At 42.4% G+C, this 21,818-nt stretch overlaps 2 protein-coding genes across 2 annotated transcripts in view; both read left to right on the top strand.

Annotated features, from left to right (window-relative positions):
• Positions 1-8,129, top strand: part of LOC311513579 (uncharacterized protein) — a 34,995-nt gene extending 26,866 nt beyond the window's left edge. Inside the window, exons 9-16 of the mRNA XM_084615500.1 lie at positions 1,175-1,879; positions 2,975-3,057; positions 3,786-3,942; positions 5,241-5,402; positions 5,879-6,004; positions 6,244-6,470; positions 7,296-7,426; positions 7,751-8,129. Of these exons, the coding sequence (XP_084471626.1) occupies positions 1,175-1,879; positions 2,975-3,057; positions 3,786-3,942; positions 5,241-5,402; positions 5,879-6,004; positions 6,244-6,470; positions 7,296-7,426; positions 7,751-7,776 (1,617 nt within the window). The 3' untranslated portion in view covers positions 7,777-8,129. The remainder of the gene's footprint in view (positions 1-1,174; positions 1,880-2,974; positions 3,058-3,785; positions 3,943-5,240; positions 5,403-5,878; positions 6,005-6,243; positions 6,471-7,295; positions 7,427-7,750) is intronic.
• Positions 8,130-15,048: 6,919 nt separating this feature from the next.
• On the top strand, positions 15,049-21,818 carry LOC311513794 (keratin, type I cytoskeletal 19-like). The gene is made up of 8 exons (XM_084615895.1): positions 15,049-15,719; positions 16,724-16,806; positions 17,503-17,659; positions 18,902-19,063; positions 19,540-19,665; positions 19,905-20,131; positions 20,463-20,593; positions 21,440-21,818. The coding sequence occupies exons 1-8, from the start codon at positions 15,108-15,110 to the stop codon at positions 21,463-21,465; spliced, it is 1,524 nt and encodes a 507-aa protein (XP_084472021.1). The 5' UTR covers positions 15,049-15,107; the 3' UTR covers positions 21,466-21,818.

Below are 21,818 nucleotides of genomic sequence, written 5' to 3'. Positions count from 1 at the left end.
GATGGTTTGAGTAGTGTGAATAGGAGTTTAATCTTACACTATTTTCCAGGGGAGAAGGGCTTGGAGAATTAGGTGCTCACAACAGCAAGCAGTTTTTCCGTAACCCTGTCTTCTCTAACGTGGAATCTCTTTCTCTGTCATTCAGGCAATACTATTTAGGCTCTCCTTGTACAGAGAGTTCCAGATTACTCCTAATTCTCCATGTTAGGGCTTCCAGATCCCCAGCACAATATCTCATCCTGACGAGTATTGCATGTCCAGAGTTGACTGGTTCTGGCTGGATGTAAATAGTTCTAACTCTTTCGCAAAGAAGCCCTTCTCCTCTGGAGTGGCAGCTGATACCCTCTCTGTCTTCTCTTAAAGTATCACAGTCTATATAAATGAGGGTTGATAATAACATCTCCCTTAAAGGGCTAATTGGTTGTTTGTGAGACAAAGGACAATTACTACTAATAGTTGCTTGTAAATTTCCATCTATTAGAGAATGTGTGCGTTTGTGCACTTGAAGAGAAAAGCATCCCAACATTAAGATTTCCTCTTGAGCAAATGTCCTTTTGGGTAGTATGCCAGTTCTCTGAATCCTCTTAGTTTGTCCCTGTATATTATAGCGGTCGTTGTGTCCAAGCTCTCAGAGCTTTGTTACGAGTGTACTGGACCTAGTATCTGTCACTGTGCCAAGGAGCAGACCTGAATATTTATATCATGGTGTCTCAGATCTTTCTACAGTGAGGTTTTCACTTTATCAGAGCATGACTCCATATTTATTCATTTCTTTAATCATTTTGATCATCTATATCTACACCACAGCATCTCACATGAAAAACATGCTTATTAAAGACAAAATAAAAATAAAAATAAAATAACAATATATAAAGAGCTTTCTGTTGCAATAAGCTGCATTATTTCTTCCCTGTATATAATTTAGGGCAGTGTTTCTCCTGGCTCCTTCTTGTAAAATTTTCATCATAAGGAAGAGCTGATGATTCATAAAACATCATTGCGAGTGTATTTTTGAAACAAACTGCTGACATGTAACTTAAATTCCTTGTGTACTGGGTTTCTGGAGGGAAACTGCCTTTGGGAAATTATTCTTGGCATAAACAGCAAGATTAGCTAGCCCCAAGGGAAGGAGAAACACCCTACTGGTGACACCCACTGTGGAAGGTATAAATAGAGATCTGTGGGGATAGAAAATCTGCAGTCTGAATTCATATCAAGCTGGGCCTCTTGCTTTGGGCTTTGGGTTGGACTCTCAATCGCTGTCGCTATGAGCTGCAGCACCAAGCAGACTGTTACTCTCTCTTCCAAAGGGAGGAGTAGTGGTGGTGGCTGTGTGGTTGGAAGTGGTGGTGGAGGAAGGACTTCTTCCATCTCTTCGGGAAGATATAGCTCCTATGGGATAGGCAGCGGTAGAGGCTTTTCGGGTAGGAGTTACAGTGGTGGAGCGAGTTGTGGAGCGGGACTGAGTGCTGGTAGCTTTTCTGGAGGTAGCTATGGAGGGGTCTTAGGAGCAGGTCTCCCAGGATACAGTTATGGAGGTTGTTCCAGCACTGGGTTCAGTGGTGGCAGCACCCGCTGTGGATATGCAGGTGGCTTTGGTGGTGCAGTCAGTGGTGGCTTTGGTGGTGCAGTCAGTGGTGGCTTTGGTGGTGGTGGTGGTGTTTGTGGAGATGGCATATTTTTCAACTGTGATGAGAAGCTGACCATGCAGAATCTGAATGACCGCCTGGCTTCTTACCTGAACCAGGTGCGATGCCTGGAGGAAGAAAACGCTGCCTTAGAGTGCAAAATCAGGGAATGGTATGCCCAGCATGGACACTCCGGTGTACCAAAGGACTACAGCTGCTACTATAAGGAAATAGAAGATCTTCAAAATCAGGTGACTTTTTTTTGGCTCCATTCCCCATATTTAAGAGCTTCCCTCTGAGTCTGTGGCCTGGTCTACACTATGAGTTTATGTCAGATTTAGCAGCGTTAAATCCGAATGAACCCTGCACCCGTCCACACAATGAAGCCATTTTTTCAACATAAAGATCCCAGTGCAGTTGTGAGAGGCAATATTTCACTTTTCTAAAATGTTCTTTGCAGACATAAATTAAGGCAACTGCTTTTATGAACTATGAGTGAGGGTGTGAAAACTCATGAATCCATTTACAATTTGATTTTTCTCGACCAGATTTGTACAGAGAGAAAAAGGTTACATATGCAGGGAACAATCTGGGCATGGTCAGTATTCCTCATGAATGAAGTTTGTAACAGGATGTTTTAATATATTTATACCCAAAGGGAGAGGAGAAGAGAAATTCAGTCATTAATCCACTGAGTTATGTTCGTTATTACATTGTATCCTGTCATCAGTTTTCCTGGATTCTAGTTAAAATCTCATTTCTATTTCAACCAACTTTGAGCTCGTATACAGAAGCGAGGGTGGGGAAGGGGAATATTCTCATAAAGAACAATAAGAAGAAAAGAATACTTTGTCACCAATAGTTTTAAATGGACAATTTAATTTTTGTAAAAAATATTTTCCAAGTGTATTCTGAAGAAGGGTTAGTCAGATAGGAAAAAGAAAGCGGACAGGATCACAGGGAGCAGGAGAGAGATACCTGCCAAATGCTGAGCTGTAATGTAAGTCTTGCGATGAAAAACATAAACTCATAGTTACGAACTCTAGACCAAGTTTGAAAATGTGAGGTTTGTTATAGTAGGCACCAGGGAGCACTAATTATCATTACAAAAGTGTTAGCATCTTAACTGTGTGTTTTTACACATTTATGCATTTCACCTCTTTCATTTCACACACTCGGATATTTCTCAAACATTTCTCCTTGGATCTGAAATCTTCTGTGCTTCCTATCTGACTGAATTTGAATACTGGGAGAGTAAAAAGACTGAAATTTGCAATGTGGCACTGAATGTGACATAGTGAAGAGACTTCAGAGCTGAAAATCCCCTGGACCCTATTCTTTTCCAGATTGTGTGCACTACCCTAGACAACAACAAGATCATTCTGAACATTGATAACAACAGGATGACAGCAGATGACTTCAGACTGAAGTGAGTACCTCTCTGTACCAGACAAACCCTGTCATTCTCCTCTTGTTCCCTCACATCCTATTTACAAATTGACAAAAGAAGAAATCCTCCAACCAAGAATTACGTATCCTATTCCCAAATTAAGATATCTCCTAAGGGGGAGTTAGTGGAATTCCCAAATCGAGACAGGTGATATTTTTGTGAGATTTTATTATTGTTAATTATTTATAATATCATGGCACCTACGAGCCACGTCGCCAGAATAGGGGCATTTCCAGGACAGAGAGTTTGAGGCAATAAAGAGTTTGCTTGTGGGATTTAGGGGGCTAAAATATAGGGACAACTGATGTAAGTTGGCATGAGTCCATTGCAGGCAATGGAGCTATGCAGATTTATACCAACTGAGAGTTTGGCCCACGGATTTTTTAATAAAGAAAAGGATTTAGATTATTTCCCAGGGGAAGTGAAGAAAAATTAGTGTGTGACATCTTTGTAGTAGTTCCAGTCGAGAGGAGAGGGGAAAAAAAACAGCTGAAGAAGAAGGTCTTTTATGAACCAAACATCACATCCTGCCTTTGAACACACAGATAGACTAGGCAGCAGACGTAGTGTGTTATACTTCAAGCACAGATATAAAGGTAAAGCTGAAAGAAGGGAAACCCAGACACATTCATAACCAAAGTGCAGGAATCCTTAATGGTGGGCTCAGCCAGGGGCTGACTTCTCTGTCTCTTTTGTCCATGGCTTAGATATGAGACTGAGCTGGCCCTTCGCCAGAGTGTGGAGGCTGATATTAATGGCTTACGCCAAGTTCTGGACGAACTGACCCTGTGCAGGTCTGACCTGGAGGCGCAGCTTGAGTGCCTGAAGGAAGAGCTGTGTTGTCTGAAGAAGAACCATGAGGAGGTAGGAGCTCATTCCCTTAAATGGATTTTTTTTTAATTTTGTACATTACTTACTACAGCAGTGGGGACCTGACCCTGATTAAAACACCAGGGCACGACTGCAACTATGACCAAGAGAATATTAATAATAATCTGCATTATTATGATAGTACTCCTTTCACAAATCCCGTTGCCTATCATATTCACTCTAATTTGAAATATAAAGAGGGCGGATCCTGAGCCGGAGTAATTGTCACAATCAGACCAAGAGCTCAGGTCCAGCCATCTAAGGTTTGTGAACAATGTAGGACCTGAGTGTTTGGAATGAATGTCAAGCTTCTGGGAGCTCCTGGGCTCTGCAGAAGGGGAAGGGGAGAGAGCTACCTTAGAGACTAGAGGTGAGTTGGAGAAATCTTCCAGCTGATTTGTCACGGGCCCATTACTTAATTTAACTCAAAACACTTCATAAACAATTAATTAGTATTAACAACATCCCTGTGATGCTAGTATTCTCTCTGTTGCAAAGCCAGGATATTTAAGGAATGGTTAAAAGAAGTGTCCTGCCCAAAATCACTTGGAAACTCAGTAGCAGATCCAGGAAGAGTAGGTCAGAAACTCTAAGTACTGAACCAAGCTCCCTTCTCTTGAAATGTAAATACGAAAGGAAAAAATATGAAGAGAGCCAACCTATTGTGACTAATCTAAAATAAAGAATGACTTCTTTGTCAAAAAGAGGCCAAGAGAACCTGTAACACTAGTCCAAACCCATTCAGGAAAATGAGTGACTTTCATTCATCAAAGTTAATTCTGTCACAATATGTATGCAACAAAAATGTCAGTGGAAATGCGCTGACTGGATTTGGTGAGTAGAAGAGCCACACACAAAAATGGCTCTTGTGAAAACACAAACTGTTAAAAAGCATAATGTAGAAACTATCACAGGAAATCACCTCTTATGCAAGATCCAGTGACAAAAAGACCCAGGTGAAGATGAAGCATAAAAATGTCCTTTTTTGCTGCAAAAATAGTCAGGAATTCCTTAATTTGCTGTGATTAACCATCACACAAACCAATAAACATCCACTGTTTCTTTATCTCAGGAGTACTCACTGTAGAGCTTTGCTTGGAAATCAGCTGTGGTTTCCCCATCAGAGCTGGGTGTATACTGGAGAAGATGCATCAGAGACAGTGTGGTAACTGTCAGAAATGGGCCCCAGGACGTAGAGGCTCACTGACAGTGGCATGCTGCTCTCACTTGCCAGAGAACTCAACTCATGTTTTTTTTCTTTTCAAACAAGCTGATCTGGGTTATCTTTGCAGGAAATCAATTGTCTGAGAAACCAGTCCACTGGTGATGTCAGCGTGGAGGTCAATTCCTGTCCTGGCCCAGATCTGAAGAAAATCCTAGAGGAGATGAGATGCCAGTATGAAACAATGATTGCACAAAATCGCAAAGAGGTTGAAGATTGGTATGAATGCAAGGTAAATTCATCACAACTGTAACTCTCTCAAGCAAAAATACAGGAGCTATTTCTGAATCACACATGCACGCCACGGGGAGAATTTATTCCTGTATCATATGTTCTAAACGTCATCAGCATAGATGTATAGTGACCAGGTGCACAGGGGATGGAGGCCCTGTGCATACACAGTGAATGTGTCTCATGGAAGAACGGGGTTTGCTACATGTCATTATTGAGGTGTGTTGGTGGAACAGTGGGCAAGCCTGTCAGTTAGGACAGAAGAGAATTACTGGTTAAGTTGTGAGGGGTCTTAGCATTAGAATAGCAAGGGGAGTTACAAGCAAGAGATGAGATTGATTCCAGTGTGCAGAAAACTTGCTCAGCTCCTGCCCATCTTACATCTTTTGTTACCCACTCCTTTATACATTCACTAGATCCACCTGACAATTAAAAAAATCCCTCTGAAGCTCTTTATTCTGGGTTTCTGGTTTTCAGATTGAGGAGGTGAATCGTGAGGTCATCACAAGCAGTCAGGAGGTTGAGTCCTGCAACAGCCAGGTCTCTGAACTTAGACGTCAGTTGCAGTGCCTGGAAATTGATCTGCAAGCCCATCTCAGCCAGGTATGTGATGTTGTCACCATTGATATCTCACCTGTGACACACTGACGTCTGGATTTCTGGTCTGATGGGGACCAGCCTAGCCTGGCACTCTATGTAGCAGTGAGGAAATCACTGCCACACCCATTGTTAGCAACGATTTGCTTTTATTTTTGCGCTGAAATCCTCAACTTCCTGCATCGAGATGGGTTTAATTTAGTGCATGGCTAAAGTACATGTGGGTCTTTTGCTTCAATTCTTAGAGAGACAACCTGGAAGCCTCTTTGGCTGAAACTGAAAGTCGCTACAACAGCCACCTGTGCCAGTTACAGCAACAGATCACCTGTGTGGAGCAGCAACTGGCTGACCTGCGAGCAGAAATTGAGTCCCAGAACCACGAGTACAAGATCCTCCTGGATGTCAAATGTCGACTGGAGCAGGAGATTCACACTTACCGCTGCCTGCTGGAAGGAGGACAGCGTGACATTGTGTATGTAGACTACAGACACAGCGGGGCATAAAGCAAACACCTATGCTGTGATCTGTGCAATGTGTGAGATCTAAAATCACAGAGAGTGTGGGATTCAGTTTAGATAGGTATCCAAAGCTTGAGCCAAACCTTGTTCCCGCCTTGCGGGTCTGCGGAATGGAGAACTTCTAATGAGACGAGGTGCCTTCCAATACTGTATCTAACGATATAGCATCATCTCGTATTGTTGTGTACTTCCTGGTATGTGCTGGGCAACAACTACCATGAGGAGAGGATTAATTGCAATATTTTGCCATTTCTGCTCCAGACAGAAGCCGGGGGTGCAGAGGCAGCTGTGAAAATGAGAGAGAATTGTAACAAGACATTAACCTAAGTATTTCAAACCTGCATAAAAGACCCAGTCTGAGATTTTGCCAAAAGTCCAGGTCATTCCTTCTTTTATCCCAAGCATCTGCACCTCCCCAACTCCACTTTGTTGTGAAACAAATGGTAGAAATAATTAGGCAAAGATTTTCCTGATTTGGAAACAAGGGAGTCAGCAGACCCTGTTTAAAAAGCCCATTGGCAATGGCAGCCTATGACTAATTCATCCTTTGTGGGCAAAGTCAGTGGGGAGAATGACTCGCCCTGTAGTGATGTGCTTTTGCTTTTCTACGTGGACAAAGCGGAGTGAGGGTGCTGGGGAGGCATTCTGGACAGGTCCTGGCTCTTTGCTGGACTGGTAGCGATTGAGGACAGGCAAAGTCACATGGCTTCACTGAACCTACAATGCCATTGTAAGGTTGGTTTCTCGTTCATTCACCAAACATTCTTTCCTTGTCCCAGTGGCTCGGATGGAGGGATTGGCGTAGGAGGTGGGATAGGAGGAGGAACAGTCACTAAAACGTCCCACTCCTACTCTTCATCTTCCCACTCTCTGCCCCATGTCACGTCTTGCCACCCTGGTGATCTAAAAGGTAAGAACTGACTTACTGTATAAGGGAAAATGTTTCTTTGGTCCTCTTCTTACCAATAGGGCAAGAGAGAAGCTGTCAAACCCACTCTCTGTTAGGTGGTTGTGAGGTGCTGTAGCTCACCTTTCAGGACCCTGTTGTAAGGCAACTGGAGAGTCTGGTAGGACATGGTGACACAACGGTGGTATGGTTTGGGGAGTGTTGTCAAGAAATAGGATCAAATGCATTTGTGACTCTCTCACTTATGAATCATGAATGGTGCAAGTGAGGGAGAAGAATTTTACGTCCTTTCTAAGCAAAGTAATGGTTCTATTTATCCCTCTCCAGAGCACGGCAGAAAGATCTGTGACTAAGAACAGAAACCAGCATCTTTCAGTGCAAGACTCACCCAGCAAAGACCCACCCATACACAAAGCGAGAGCTCAGCCAGCACATTCACTGTGCACCTCTGCAAAGAGCATGGAGAACAGCTCTTCAGAATTACTCATCGCTGCTAATGCCAACACAAGTGTCCTAATGAGCCCATCTGAGCTTTGGTCCACTGTCCTGCCTATCATGATACTTGCTTCTTCCAATCGGTGATGCTCTGTGTGTCTAATTACAATAATTACTTACTTGAGTTAATCTGTACCGTGGTTGGTAATTTACCTTCTGCTGAAAAAGTGTCTCCAATAAAACTTTGCTTCTGCCTGATGCAATCAAGAAACCTGTGTCTGGGAAATGCTTTCCTCTATTCAACTTTTCAGTGGTCTCTGGTACTGGGTTAACCATGAAGCCATGCGCTCAGATAGGTCTGTTAGACTGTACCATCATCCCCAAAGGGAAGTGGTGGAAGCCTCCTCACAATAAATTAAGGAGAACAATTCTGCTTTGTCCAGTGGGGCTGAGGGAATGCACTAGCTAACTTAGCACGTCTTTTCCAGCCCCAACTTCTATGTCAGACACTGCCTGTTACTGTGTAAACTGCGATTGTTCACAGTCTATATGTACAGCCCGTATGGACCTTTGGTCTGACCCAGTCTGGCCATTCTTATGTTCTCACAGAATACAAAGTGTACAGTGCTCCCTTTCTATTTATTTTTGATTACAAGTATTTGCACTGTAAAAAACTAAAGAAACAGTGTTTTTCAATTCACCTAATACAAGTACTGTAGTGCAATCTCTTTATCATGAAAGTGAACTCGCAAATGTAAAATTATGCAAAAAGCAACTGCATTTAAAAATAAAACAATGTAAAATTTTAGAGCTTGCAAGTCCACTCAGTCCTACGTCTTGTTCAGTTAATCACTCAGAAAAACAAGTTTGATTACATTTGCAGGAGATAAAGCTGCCTGCTTCTTGTTTACAATGTCACCTGAAAGTGAGAACAGGCATTCACATGGCACTGTTGCACCAGGTGTCCCAAGATAGTTACGTGCTATATGCTCTAAAGATTCATATGTCCCTTGATGCTTCAACCCCATTCCAGAGGACATGCGTCCATGCTAATGACGGGTTCTACTTGATAACGATCCCAGACGGAGTGGACTGACACATGTTCATTTTTATTATCTGAGTCAAATGCCACCAGCAGAAGGTTGATTTTCTTTTTGATGGTTTAGGTTCTGTAGTTTCCACATGGGAGTATTGCTCTTTTAAGACTTCTGAAAGGATGTTCCACACTTTGTCCCTCTGAGATTTTGGAAGGCACTTCAGATTCTTAAACCTTGGCTCGAGTATTGTAGCTATTTTTAGAAATCTCACATTGGTACCTTCTTTGTATTTTGTCAAATCTACTGTGCAAGTGTTCTTAAAATAAACAACATGTGCTGGGTCATCATCCACGACTGCTATAACATGAAATATATGGCAGAATGAAGGTAAAACAGAGCAGGGGACATACAATTCTTCCCAAAGGAGTTCAGTCATAAATGTAATTAATGCATTATTTTTTTAACAAGCGTCATCAGCATGGAAGCATGTCCTCTGGAATGGTGGCCGAAGCATGAAGGGGCATATGAATGTTTAGCATATGTGGCACGTAAATACTATGTAGTGCCAGCTACAAAAGTGCAATGCAAATGCCTGTTCTCCCTTTCTGGTGGCAATGTAAATAAGAAGAGGGCAGCATTATCTCCTGTAAATGTAAAAAACTTTTTTGTCTTAGCAATTGGTTGAACAAGAAGTAGGACTGAGTGGACTTGTAGGGTCTAACGATTTATGTTTTTTTGTTTTTGAGTGCAGTTATGTAACAAAAAAATCTACATTTGTAAGTTGCACTTTCACGATAAAGAGATTGCACTACAGTACTTGTATGAGGTGAATTGAAAAATACAATTTATTTTGTTTATCATTTTTGTTTACAGTACAAATATTTGTAATAAAAATAATACACACTTTGATTTCAATTACAAGACAGAATACAATATATATGAAAATGTAGAAAAACCATCCAAAATATTTAATAAATTTCAACTGGTATTCTATTATTTAACAGTGTGATAAAAATGCGATTAATTTTTTTAATCGCAATTAATTTTTTTGAGTTAACCACGTGAGTTAACTGAGATTAATCAACAGCGTGAATAAAGACACAATATGGTGAACCAATAAGTATGAGACCATGCCACGTGGAAGTGAATTTTACATACACAGATGCCAACAAGTTTCCAGTCTAAATTAGACAGTCAGAGGAAATGATGACAAGAGGCTAAGATGAAGGAGGGAAGGGATGAAGGAGGGTTATAACAAATAGAGAAGGCGTGATTCATGTTATGTGGGGAATGCTGTTTGTGAGCATTGATTTTTTTCTTTTCTCACTGTAAACAATTAGAGCAAGAGATGACCAGGTGACTGAGGCACAGGCTTAGGCTGAAAACCGTAAGTTTTGAAGAGGAATTTAAAGGGGGAGTGAAGATGTTTGGTGCGCTGGGAAGGGGAGGCTGTTCCGAGAGTAGGAGACAGCATGAGCCAAGGCACTACGATGCAAGTAGGAGAAGACAAAGAGAAGAACAAGCAAGGAGTGTGAGCAGAGCACAAGGAAGGAGTCTCAAGGCTCAGTGCAGAATGGAATTGGGAAGCTGTCAGCATTGATGCCAACAGTTGTGGTTAAAATGAATTGTGCTCCTACGGAGAGGCAGAATCACCAGCCCATTCATGAGGAAGCAGAAATGAATACAGATTACAGCATCATCAAAAAGAAATCTTTGCAGGAACAAATGAACAGACGCTACAAGGTGTGAATGAGGAGATGGAGAGGAGACCACTAGCCACATGGAGTGCAAACTGTGTGCAATAAGCATCTATTAAATACTGGGTGTTGAAAATAATTATACAAGACTATGTGGTGTCTAGATTTTTTTGAATATTCATGTATTTTATGGTATGATGTAGACACTCTGCATTCTCCATATAAGTCTGTTTTGTGATGTAGATCTGTTTTTCTGTATTTATTTATTGTACCGTTTGTAACATTTGTAAAGATTTATGTAAGTGTAAATTCCCATGACAATAACCAACCCTGAGGCTGTGAGCTCTCAAGGCCTGAGACTGTCCTTGTGTTATTTGTTTGTCCAGTGCCTAGTAAAATAGGGCTGTTCTACTTGTGTGGGATCTGTACATGCTACTGCAATAGAAATAACAATAAATAATAGTTATATTTCACCCCTCTTCTTGTCTATTGTCTCCACCTAGTCTAACACGGTGTTAGTATCAATGGCTGTGAAAGCTGTATGCTGTGAAGTAGTCACATGAATGACAAATCATAAATGTATTGTACAATATTTAAAAAAAATTAAATACAAATAGAAGAATCATTTCAGAAGAAATACCAAGTTGGGTACACATCTATCTATCTATCTGCCTGCACTGGACTGACCACCTTGATGTCTGGTGTTTGAAGCACTTTAAATAGTCCAGCTCTGTTGCTCACTTCCCACTTTCTCACGGTGCTCTGCCAGTACATTTCCGTGTTCTGCTGCAGGCTCGGGCATTGTCTCCTGTTCCAATCCATCACTGCATACAGATCCTAGCAAGAAAATATAAAAGGAGGGTGAACCAGCCGTGCCTTCACTCTCACTTCATTCTTCCTGGTATTCCCTAATGTCTCTTTGGATTCTTCTTTGCCATGATTATTGATCGACGATGACGCCCCCAGCGATGTAAACGCCAGGAATTTTTATTGCATCGTGAAATATCGGCAGACTCTGCAAGCAGATTAAACCCTCCAGAAAAGAAATCGAGGAGGTTAAGGATGAGCTTCTAAGAGTAGATGATTCTGCTCTTGTTGTACACGTTCTACCACACCTCCAATTCATCACTAACAAATGTGCTGAGATAACTCAAAGCTACGAACTAACCACCAGTGTGAGAGAAACTGAAGTAATGTACAAAACTGGCACCTTGGAAAGCATATTTAAGACCTAGGACCACAATCAATGTTGCCAAATTCAGCATGGTAATGATTTAATTTACCTGCCTGGAATTTTGTCAGGCATCGTCATTACAGACCAGCGAATCATTAGCCCGATAAAAAGGCATGGTCTCAATTTGAAGGGTTGCAACACTAAAACTGCAATCAGCACAGTATCCCACACCCACCCACATGCAAAAATTAAAGTCCACATTTACCGCAGAGTACTGATTTCCAACTTACTCTCTGTTTGCACATCAAAGAACTGGAAAAATTTAATAGATGATGCCTGGTAGTTAATTATGCAAATTGCATAAGGTAATTATGACAAGTGACAAGATAAAATTCTGTATAACAAGGTTGCAGAAACATCACGAAGCAATGCTTAGGAAAGAAAGCTCTGCTGGTTTGGACACACCCTCCTCGTGGAGCACACAGGGCTCTTAGAGAAAATATTCTATAGTGGACTTTTGATGAACAAAAGAACCAGACAGAGAAAGAGAGAGATGTCCTGAAAATTAACTCTGCCCATTGTTGTAAAAAGCCATCGGTGGGAAGGTGCAGTGGGAAATCAACCATTTTGGTGGGAAAAACAGTAACACATGATGCTGCAAGTTTTGAAGCAAAAAGACAGTTTGCTGTCACAGACAGCAAGAGAGAGTCGGAGTTAATGAGATGAGTAGCAAACATAAATGCATTTCCCTCTCTGATCCCTGGCAGGGCCTGTACGTCAAGCAACGGAGTCTTTAGCTAACTACAAATGTACAAAAATCTTCCGTGGAATTGACAATGAACCTCTGTTTGTGCTGCATGTAATTCAGGCAAGTTTTGCTGTGCTGGCAAGAAAGCGTAACTCTGCTGTGCCAAAATGATACCTCTGAAAGAGAGAACAGAAGTTACTCTCTCCACAAAAGCTGCTTAGTGAGGACAGCTATTGGCTAATTTCTTCAGAGATCCGACACAGCATAACGAAAGCTTCAAGCAATAAAAGCATTATATTAATTTCTGTTTGTCCTCAGAGCCTCACCCTGACTCCAATTATACTCCACAGTACAAATGATGAAAATCAGATTTTCTTCCTTACAACTTTCCTCATGATTGTGTCTTTGCTGACTTGCATTTGGGAAGTGAGTGGGGTACATTTCTGAAGGGAGGACTGGCGTCTGTTTAAAGCACTGTAGCCTAATTCAGGAGCCCTGCATGTAATTCTTGGCTCTGCCACAGTTTCATTCTGGGACCTTGAGGAAGTCACTTTCTCTCTCTGTGGAAGGATTATTTTAATGCTGTTGGGGGTTTCCATGTAGCGAGTAGTTAATGAATGTGGCAGAGCATCTAGAGCCTTGTGATAGGCATCCTTTTTATCATTTGAAATCTAAATAAATTAATTATGATCACTTAAACGGGGATCACAGTACCCTAACTTACAGTTAGGTACCCTAACTGTTCCCTAAACAGGAGATGGTTTGAGAGGTATGGATTTGGAGGGATTGTCTTTCAGATCCCAGAGGAGAAGGACTTGGAGAATTAGGCGCTCACAACAGCAAGTAGTTTTTCAATAACCCTTTTTCCTCTAATATGGAATCCCTTTCTCTGTCTCATTCAGGCAACACGATATAGGAATTTAGCCTCTCCTTATACAGAGAGTTCCTGATTGCTCCTAAATCTCTGTGTTAGGGCTTCCAGATCCCTAGCACAATATCTCATGCCAGCTAATCTCAGCTGTTCACAGCTGACAAGTTCTGGTTGGGTGTAAATAGTTCTAAGCATTTTGCAAAGAAGCCCCCCTCTTCTGGAGTGGCAGCTGATGCCCTCTCTGTCTTCTCTGACAGCACCAGTCTATATAAATGAGGGTTCATCACAACTTCTCCTGTAACGAGCTAACTGGGAGGAGGGAGGAGGTGAGACAAAGCCCAGTTACTACTAATGGTGCTTTTAAATTGCGATCTATTAGGGAATGTGTGCCTTTGTGCACTTGAAGAGAAAAGCGTCCAATTATTAAGATGTCCTCTTGGGAAAACGTTACTGACCTTTTCTGCAGTATGCCAGTTCTGTGAATCCTTTTCTTGTTCCCACCTGTATATCATAGCAGTAGTGGTGTCCAAGCTCTCAGAGCAAATCAGAATGAATTACTATGCAGTTGACAAATGAGAACAGCTCTTCTCCCTTCAATTTCCCTGCTCAGTATAGATTCTTACACATTAGCAATGGAAAAGGTCTATTTGGTCACACTTAGTCCACCCCTTTGCAGCCAGCCAGTTGTTCCTCCAGTGCTATCAGCAGTCCAGTTTTACATTCTCTATTTCAGGAGTTCCCAGAGTTTTTCACATACACAACAAATATTAACAGATAAATTGTCCATGGACAACCCCACCCCCATTCACCACTGCATGGACCATTTCCCCTTTCACTCATTGTCACAAAACATCCAGCTGGCATCTACAGCAATTACTTACATGGGAAAAGTAACATTAGGAAAGTATTTAATGTATTTTTGGCTTATTTCAATGCAGTTTTCAGCTGAACACAAGGAGGAGGGGAACCAGTTAACCAGCCAACTCTCCACAGACTACCAGCAAGAGCTCTTTGTGGATCAGCAGCAATCTACAGGCTATAGTTCGGGAACCCCTGCTCTACTTCCACAGCCTAACAATTCTCTTTGTTAGGAGTGTATTGGACCTAGCATCTGTCACAGTATTAGGAGCAGACCTGAATATTTATATCATGGTGTCTCAGATCTTTCCACTGAGAGGTTCATCACTATTTTCACTTTACTAAAGCATGACTCCATGTTTATTCATTCATTCACTTTGATCTTCGATATCTACGCCCCAGCATCTCACATGTAAAACATGCTTATTAAAGACAAAATAAAAACTAAAATAAAACAACAACATATAAAGAGCTTTCTGTTGCAATAAGCTGCATTATTTCTTCCCTGTATATAATTTAGGGCAGTGTTTTTCCTGGCTTCTTCTTGTAAAATTTGTATCATAAAGAAAAGCCAATGATTCATGAAACATCATTGCAAGTGTACATTTGGAACTAGCTGCTAAAGTGTAAATTAACTTCCTTGTTGTACTGGGATTTCTGGAGGGAAACTGCCTTTGGGAAATTATTCTTGGCATAAACAGCAAGACTAGTCAGCCCCATGAGAAGGAGAAACACCCTACTGGTGACACCCACTGTGGAAGGTATAAATAGAGATCTGTGGGGATAGAAAATCTGCAGTCTGAATTCATATCAAGCTGGGCCTCTTGCTTTGGGCTTTGGGCTGGACTCTCAATCGCTGTCGCTATGAGCTGCAGCACCAAGCAGACTGTTACTCTCTCTTCCAAAGGCAGGAGTAGTGGTGGTAGCTGTGTGGTTGGAAGTGGTGGTGGAGGAAGGACTTCTTCCATCTCTTCGGGAAGATATAGCTCCTATGGGATAGGCAGCGGTAGAGGCTTTTCGGGCAGGAGTTACAGTGGTGGAGCGAGTTGTGGAGCGGGACTGAGTGCTGGTAGCTTTTCTGGAGGTAGCTATGGAGGGGTCTTAGGAGCAGGTCTCCCAGGATACAGTTATGGAGGTTGTTCCAGCACTGGGTTCAGTGGTGGCAGCACCCGCTGTGGATATGCAGGTGGCTTTGGTGGTGCAGTCAGTGGTGGCTTTGGTGGTGCAGTCAGTGGTGGCTTTGGTGGTGGTGGTGGTGTTTGTGGAGATGGCATATTTTTCAACTGTGATGAGAAGCTGACCATGCAGAATCTGAATGACCGCCTGGCTTCTTACCTGAACCAGGTGCGATGCCTGGAGGAAGAAAATGCTGCCTTAGAGTGCAAAATCAGGGAATGGTATGCCCAGCATGGACACTCCGGTGTACCAAAGGACTACAGCTGCTACTATAAGGAAATAGAAGATCTTCAAAATCAGGTGACTTTTTTTTGGCTGCATTCCCCATTGTAAGAGCTTCCCTCTGAGTCTGTGTTCAGATCCTAAGGGCAGTTGTGAGAGGCAATATTTCACTTTTTGTAAAATGTTCTTTGAAGACATAAATTAAGGCAACTGCTTTTATGAACTACGAGTGAGGGTGTGAAAACTCATGAATCCATTTACAATTTGCCTTTTCTTGACCAGATTTGCACATAGAGAAAAAGGTTACATATGCAGGGCACATTCTGGCCCTGGTCAGTACTCCTTATGAATGAAGTTTGTAACAGGATGTTTTAAAATATTTATATTCAAAAGGGAGGTGAGAAGAGAAATTCATTCATTAATCCACTGATTTATCTTCATTATTACATTGTATCCTGTCATCAGTTTTCCCGGATTCTAGTTAAAATCTCATTTCTATTTCAACCAACTTTGAGCTCGTATACAGAAGTGAGGGTGGGGAAGGGGAATATTCTCTTAAAGAACAATAAGAAAAAAAGGATACTTTGTCACCAATGGTTTTGAATGGGCAATTTAATTTTTTTAAAAAATATTTTCCAAGTGTATTCTGAAGAAGAGTTAGCCAGACAGGAAAAACAAAGGAGACAGAATCACAGGGTGCAGGAGAGAGATACCTGCCAAATGCTGAGCTGTAAAGTAAGTCTTGCGATAAAAAAATATAAACTCCTAGTTACAAACCATAGACCAAATTTGAAAATGTGAGGTTTGTTATAGCAGACACTAGGGAGCACTAATTATAATTGCAAAACTGTTAGCATTTTAACAGCGTGTTTTTACACATTCATTCATTTCACCTATTTCACTTCACACACTTGGACATTTCTCAAACATTTCTCCTTGGATCTGAAATTTTCTGTGCTTCCTATCTGTCTGAATTTGAATCCTGGGAGCGTAAAAAGACTGAAATTTGCAATGTGGCACTGAATGTGACATAGTGAAGAGACTTCAGAGCTGAAAATCCCCTGGACTCTATTCTTTTCCAGATTGTTTGCACTACCCTAGACAACAACAAGATCATTCTGAACATTGATAACAGCAAGATGGCAGCTGATGACTTCAGACTGAAGTGAGTACCTCTCTGTACCAGACAAACCCTGTCATTCTCCTCTTGTTCCCTCACATCCTATTTACAAATTGACAAATGAAGAAATCCCCAACCAAGAATTACTGGAATTCCTGATTCATGACAGGTTGTATTTTTGTGAGATTTTATTATATTATTATTATTATTAATGATCTGTATTAGAGTACAGCTATGAAGCTCAGTCATGGCCCAGGACCCCACTGTGCTAGGCACTGTACAAACACAGAACAAAATGACACTCACCACCCCCAAAGAGCTGACAATCCCACTAGAAGACAAAAGACAACAATGGATACAGACAGACCAATGGGGGAGTACTTGGGAACAATGACACATAAGTGGCGATCTCCGATTTTGATATGTGCCTTTGGTCTTTGCCTCTAGAGGTGCCAGAATAGGGGCATTTCCAGGACAGAGTGTTTGAGGCAACAAAGAGTTTGCTTGTCAGGTTTAATGGGCTAAAATATAGGGACAACAGATGTACATTGGCAAGAGTCCATTGAAGGCAATGGAGCTATGCAGATTTTTACCAACTGAGAGTCTGGCCCACGGATTTTTAAAAAAGAAAAGGGTTTCAATTATTTCCCAGGGGATGTGCAGAAAAATTAGTGTGTGACATCTTTGTAGTAGTTCCTTAATGGTGGGCTGACTTTTCTGTCTCTTTTGTCCATGGCTTAGGTATGAGACTGAGCTGGCCCTTCGCCAGAGTGTGGAGGCTGATATTAATGGCTTACGCCAAGTTCTGGATGAACTGACCCTGTGCAGGTCTGACCTGGAGTCACAGCTTGAGTGCCTGAAGGAAGAGCTGTGTTGTCTGAAGAAGAACCACGAGGAGGTAGGAGCTCATTCCCTTAAATGGATTTTTTTTAAATTTTGTACATTACTTACTAAGGCAGTGGGGACCTGACCCGGATTAAAACACCAGGGCACGACTGCAACTACGACCAAGAGAATATTAATAATAATCTGCATTATTATGATAGTACTCCTTTCACAAATCCCGTTGCCTATCATATTCATTCTAATTTGAAATATAAAGAGGGCGGATCCTGAGCCGGAGTAATTGTCACAATCAGACCAAGAGCTCAGGTCCAGCCATCTAAGGTTTGTGAACAATGTAGGACCTGAGTGTTAGGAATGAATGTCAAGCTTCTGGGAGCTCCTGGGCTCTGCAGAAGGGGAAGGGGAGAGAGCTACCTTAGAGACTAGAGGTGAGTTGGAGAAATCTTCCAGCTGATTTGTCACGGGCCCATTACTTAATTTAACTCAAAACACTTCATAAACAATTAATTAGTATTAACAACATCCCTGTGATGCTAGTATTCTCTCTGTTGCAAAGCCAGGATATTTAAGGAATGGTTAAAAGAAGTGTCCTGCCCAAAATCACTTGGAAACTCAGTAGCAGATCCAGGAAGAGTAGGTCAGGAACTCTAAGAGAGCCAACCTATTGTGACTAATCTAAAATAAAGAATGACTTCTTTGTCAAAAAGAGGCCAAGAGAACCTGTAACACTAGTCCAAACCCATTCAGGAAAATGAGTGACTTTCATTCATCAAAGTTAATTCTGTCACAATATGTATGCAACAAAAATGTCAGTGGAAATGCGCTGACTGGATTTGGTGAGTAGAAGAGCCACACACAAAAATGGCTCTTGTGAAAACATGAACTGTTAAAAAGCATAATGTAGAAACTATCACAGGAAATCACCTCTTATGCAAGATCCAGTGACAAAAAGACCCAGGTGAAGATGAAGCATAAAAATGTCCTTTTTTGCTGCAAAAATAGTCAGGAATTCCTTAATTTGCTGTGATTAACCATCACACAAACCAATAAACATCCACTGTTTCTTTATCTCAGGAGTACTCACTGTAGAGCTTTGCTTGGAAATCAGCTGTGGTTTCCCCATCAGAGCTGGGTGTATACTGGAGAAGATGCATCAGAGACAGTGTGGTGACTGTCAGAAATGGGCCCCAGGACGTAGAGGCTCACTGACAGTGGCATGCTGCTCTCACTTGCCAGAGAACTCAACTCATGTTTTTTTTCTTTTCAAACAAGCTGATCTGGGTTATCTTTGCAGGAAATCAATTGTCTGAGAAACCAGTCCACTGGTGATGTCAGCGTGGAGGTCAATTCCTGTCCTGGCCCAGATCTGAAGAAAATCCTAGAGGAGATGAGATGCCAGTATGAAACAATGATTGCACAAAATCGCAAAGAGGTTGAAGATTGGTATGAATGCAAGGTAAATTCATCACAACTGTAACTCTCTCAAGCAAAAATACAGGAGCTATTTCTGAATCACACATGCACGCCACGGGGAGAATTTATTCCTGTATCATATGTTCTAAACGTCATCAGCATAGATGTATAGTGACCAGGTGCACAGGGGATGGAGGCCCTGTGCATACACAGTGAATGTGTCTCATGGAAGAACGGGGTTTGCTACATGTCATTATTGAGGTGTGTTAGTGGAACAGTGGGCAAGCCTGTCAGTTAGGACAGAAGAGAATTACTGGTTAAGTTGTGAGGGGTCTTAGCATTAGAATAGCAAGGGGAGTTACAAGCAAGAGATGAGATTGATTCCAGTGTGCAGAAAACTTGCTCAGCTCCTGCCCATCTTACATCTTTTGTTACCCACTCCTTTATACATTCACTAGATCCACCTGACAATTAAAAAAATCCCTCTGAAGCTCTTTATTCTGGGTTTCTGGTTTTCAGATTGAGGAGGTGAATCGTGAGGTCATCACAAGCAGTCAGGAGGTTGAGTCCTGCAACAGCCAGGTCTCTGAACTTAGACGTCAGTTGCAGTGCCTGGAAATTGATCTGCAAGCCCATCTCAGCCAGGTATGTGATGTTGTCACCATTGATATCTCACCTGTGACACACTGACGTCTGGATTTCTGGTCTGATGGGGACCAGCCTAGCCTGGCACTCTATGTAGCCGTGATGATATCACTGCCACACCCATTGTTAGCAACGATTTGCTTTTATTTTTGCGTTGAAATCCTCAACTTCCTGCATCGAGATGGGTTTAATTTAGTGCATGGCTAAAGTACATGTGGGTCTTTTGCTTCAATTCTTAGAGAGACAACCTGGAAGCCTCTTTGGCTGAAACTGAAAGTCGCTACAACGGCCACCTGTGCCAGTTACAGCAACAGATCACCTGTGTGGAGCAGCAACTGGCTGACCTGCGAGCAGAAATTGAGTCCCAGAACCACGAGTACAAGATCCTCCTGGATGTCAAATGTCGACTGGAGCAGGAGATTCACACTTACCGCTGCCTGCTGGAAGGAGGACAGCGTGACATTGTGTACGTAGACTACAGACACAGCGGGGCATAAAGCAACACCTATGCTGTGATCTGTGCAAAAAGCCCATTGGCAATGGCAGCCTATGACTAATTCATCCTTTGTGGGCAAAGTTAGTGGGGAGAATGACTCGCCCTGTAGTGATGTGCTTTTGCTTTTCTACGTGGACAAAGTGGAGTGAGGGTGCTGGGGAGGCATTCTGGACAGGTCCTGGCTCTTTGCTGGACTGGTAGCGATTGAGGACAGACAAAGTCACATGGCTTCACTGAACCTACAATGCCATTGTAAGGTTGGTTTCTCGTTCATTCACCAAACATTCTTTCCTTGTCCCAGTGGCTCGGATGGAGGGATTGGCGTAGGAGGTGGGATAGGTGGAGGAACAGTCACTAAAACGTCCCACTCCTACTCTTCATCTTCCCACTCTCTGCCCCATGTCACGTCTTGCCACCCTGGTGATCTAAAAGGTAAGAACTGACTTACCGTATAAGGGAAAATGTTTCTTTGGTCCTCTTCTTACCAATAGGGCAAGAGAGAAGCTGTCAAACCCACTCTCTGTTAGGTGGTTGTGAGGTGCTGTACCTCACCTTTCAGGACCCTGTTGTAAGGCAACTGGAGAGTCTGGTAGGACATGGTGACACAACGGTGGTATGGTATGGGGAGTGTTATCAAGAAACAGGATCAAATGCAGTTGTGACTCTCTATGAATTATGAATGGTGCAAGTGAGGGAGAAGAGAGCTAAAAGAGAGGGAGGAGGAAAGAGGGAAAAGAAAGGTAGCCTGAAGTGGAAGCAGTGAGAGAGAGGGAAATGGAGGCTGGGTGTTTTGTAGGACGAAGAAGGTGGTAAAACATCCTTAAAACAGAGAGACGGAACCAACGAGGTGTTGGTCGGGGATGGGAAAATGGATCCAAGGCCACAAACAGTATCTCCGGGAGGTGCATTCAGCCGTGGGGAGAGCACAACAATTTATATTTGCTTTCTAGGAAAAATAAAACACATTGGGGGCAGAGTGAGCTGGGTGTCTAGGGGATGGACTAGGCCAGGGGAAGGGCACAAGGACCTTCCCTTGTGCATTCCCAGCACAGCGGCTGGCCCGACCTGCGGGGTTTGTATTCTTTTTTTGTATTTTAAACACATAAACAATTTTGGGGAAGTTCTGGCGCTCATCTGAATTTATAGTCAGCAGGGTGTCTGTGTGCAGCCCCCACACTCAGGGTATATGTTAAATAGGCACATCTCAAAACCTGATGCTGCAGGGAAGGTTTTACTTTCTTTCTAAGCAAAGTAATGGTTCTATTTATCCCTCTCCAGGGCACGGCAGAAAGATCTGTGACTAAGAAGAGAAACCGGCATCTTCCAGTGCAAGACCCACCCAGCAAAGACCCACCCATACACAAAGCGAGAGCTCAGCCAGCACATTCACTGTGCACCTCTGCAAAGAGCATGGAGAAGAGCTCTTCAGAATTACTCATCACTGCTAATGCCAACACAAGTGTCCTAAGGGGCCCATCTGAGCTTTGGTCCATCTTCCTGCCTATCATGATACTTGCTTCTTCCAATCTGTGATGCTCTGTGTGTCTAATTACAATAATTACTTACTTGAGTTAATCTGTACCGTGGTTGGTAATTTACCTTCTGCTGAAAAAGTGTCTCCAATAAAACTTTGCTTCTGCCTGATGCAATCAAGAAA

Source organism: Lepidochelys olivacea, assembly GCF_965140295.1.
Source record: "Lepidochelys olivacea isolate rLepOli2 genome assembly, chromosome: 27".
In the NCBI taxonomy this organism is placed as follows: domain Eukaryota; kingdom Metazoa; phylum Chordata; order Testudines; family Cheloniidae; genus Lepidochelys; species Lepidochelys olivacea.
The sequence above is the reverse complement of the archived record's forward strand: the minus strand, read 5'-3'. Positions and strand labels throughout refer to the sequence as shown.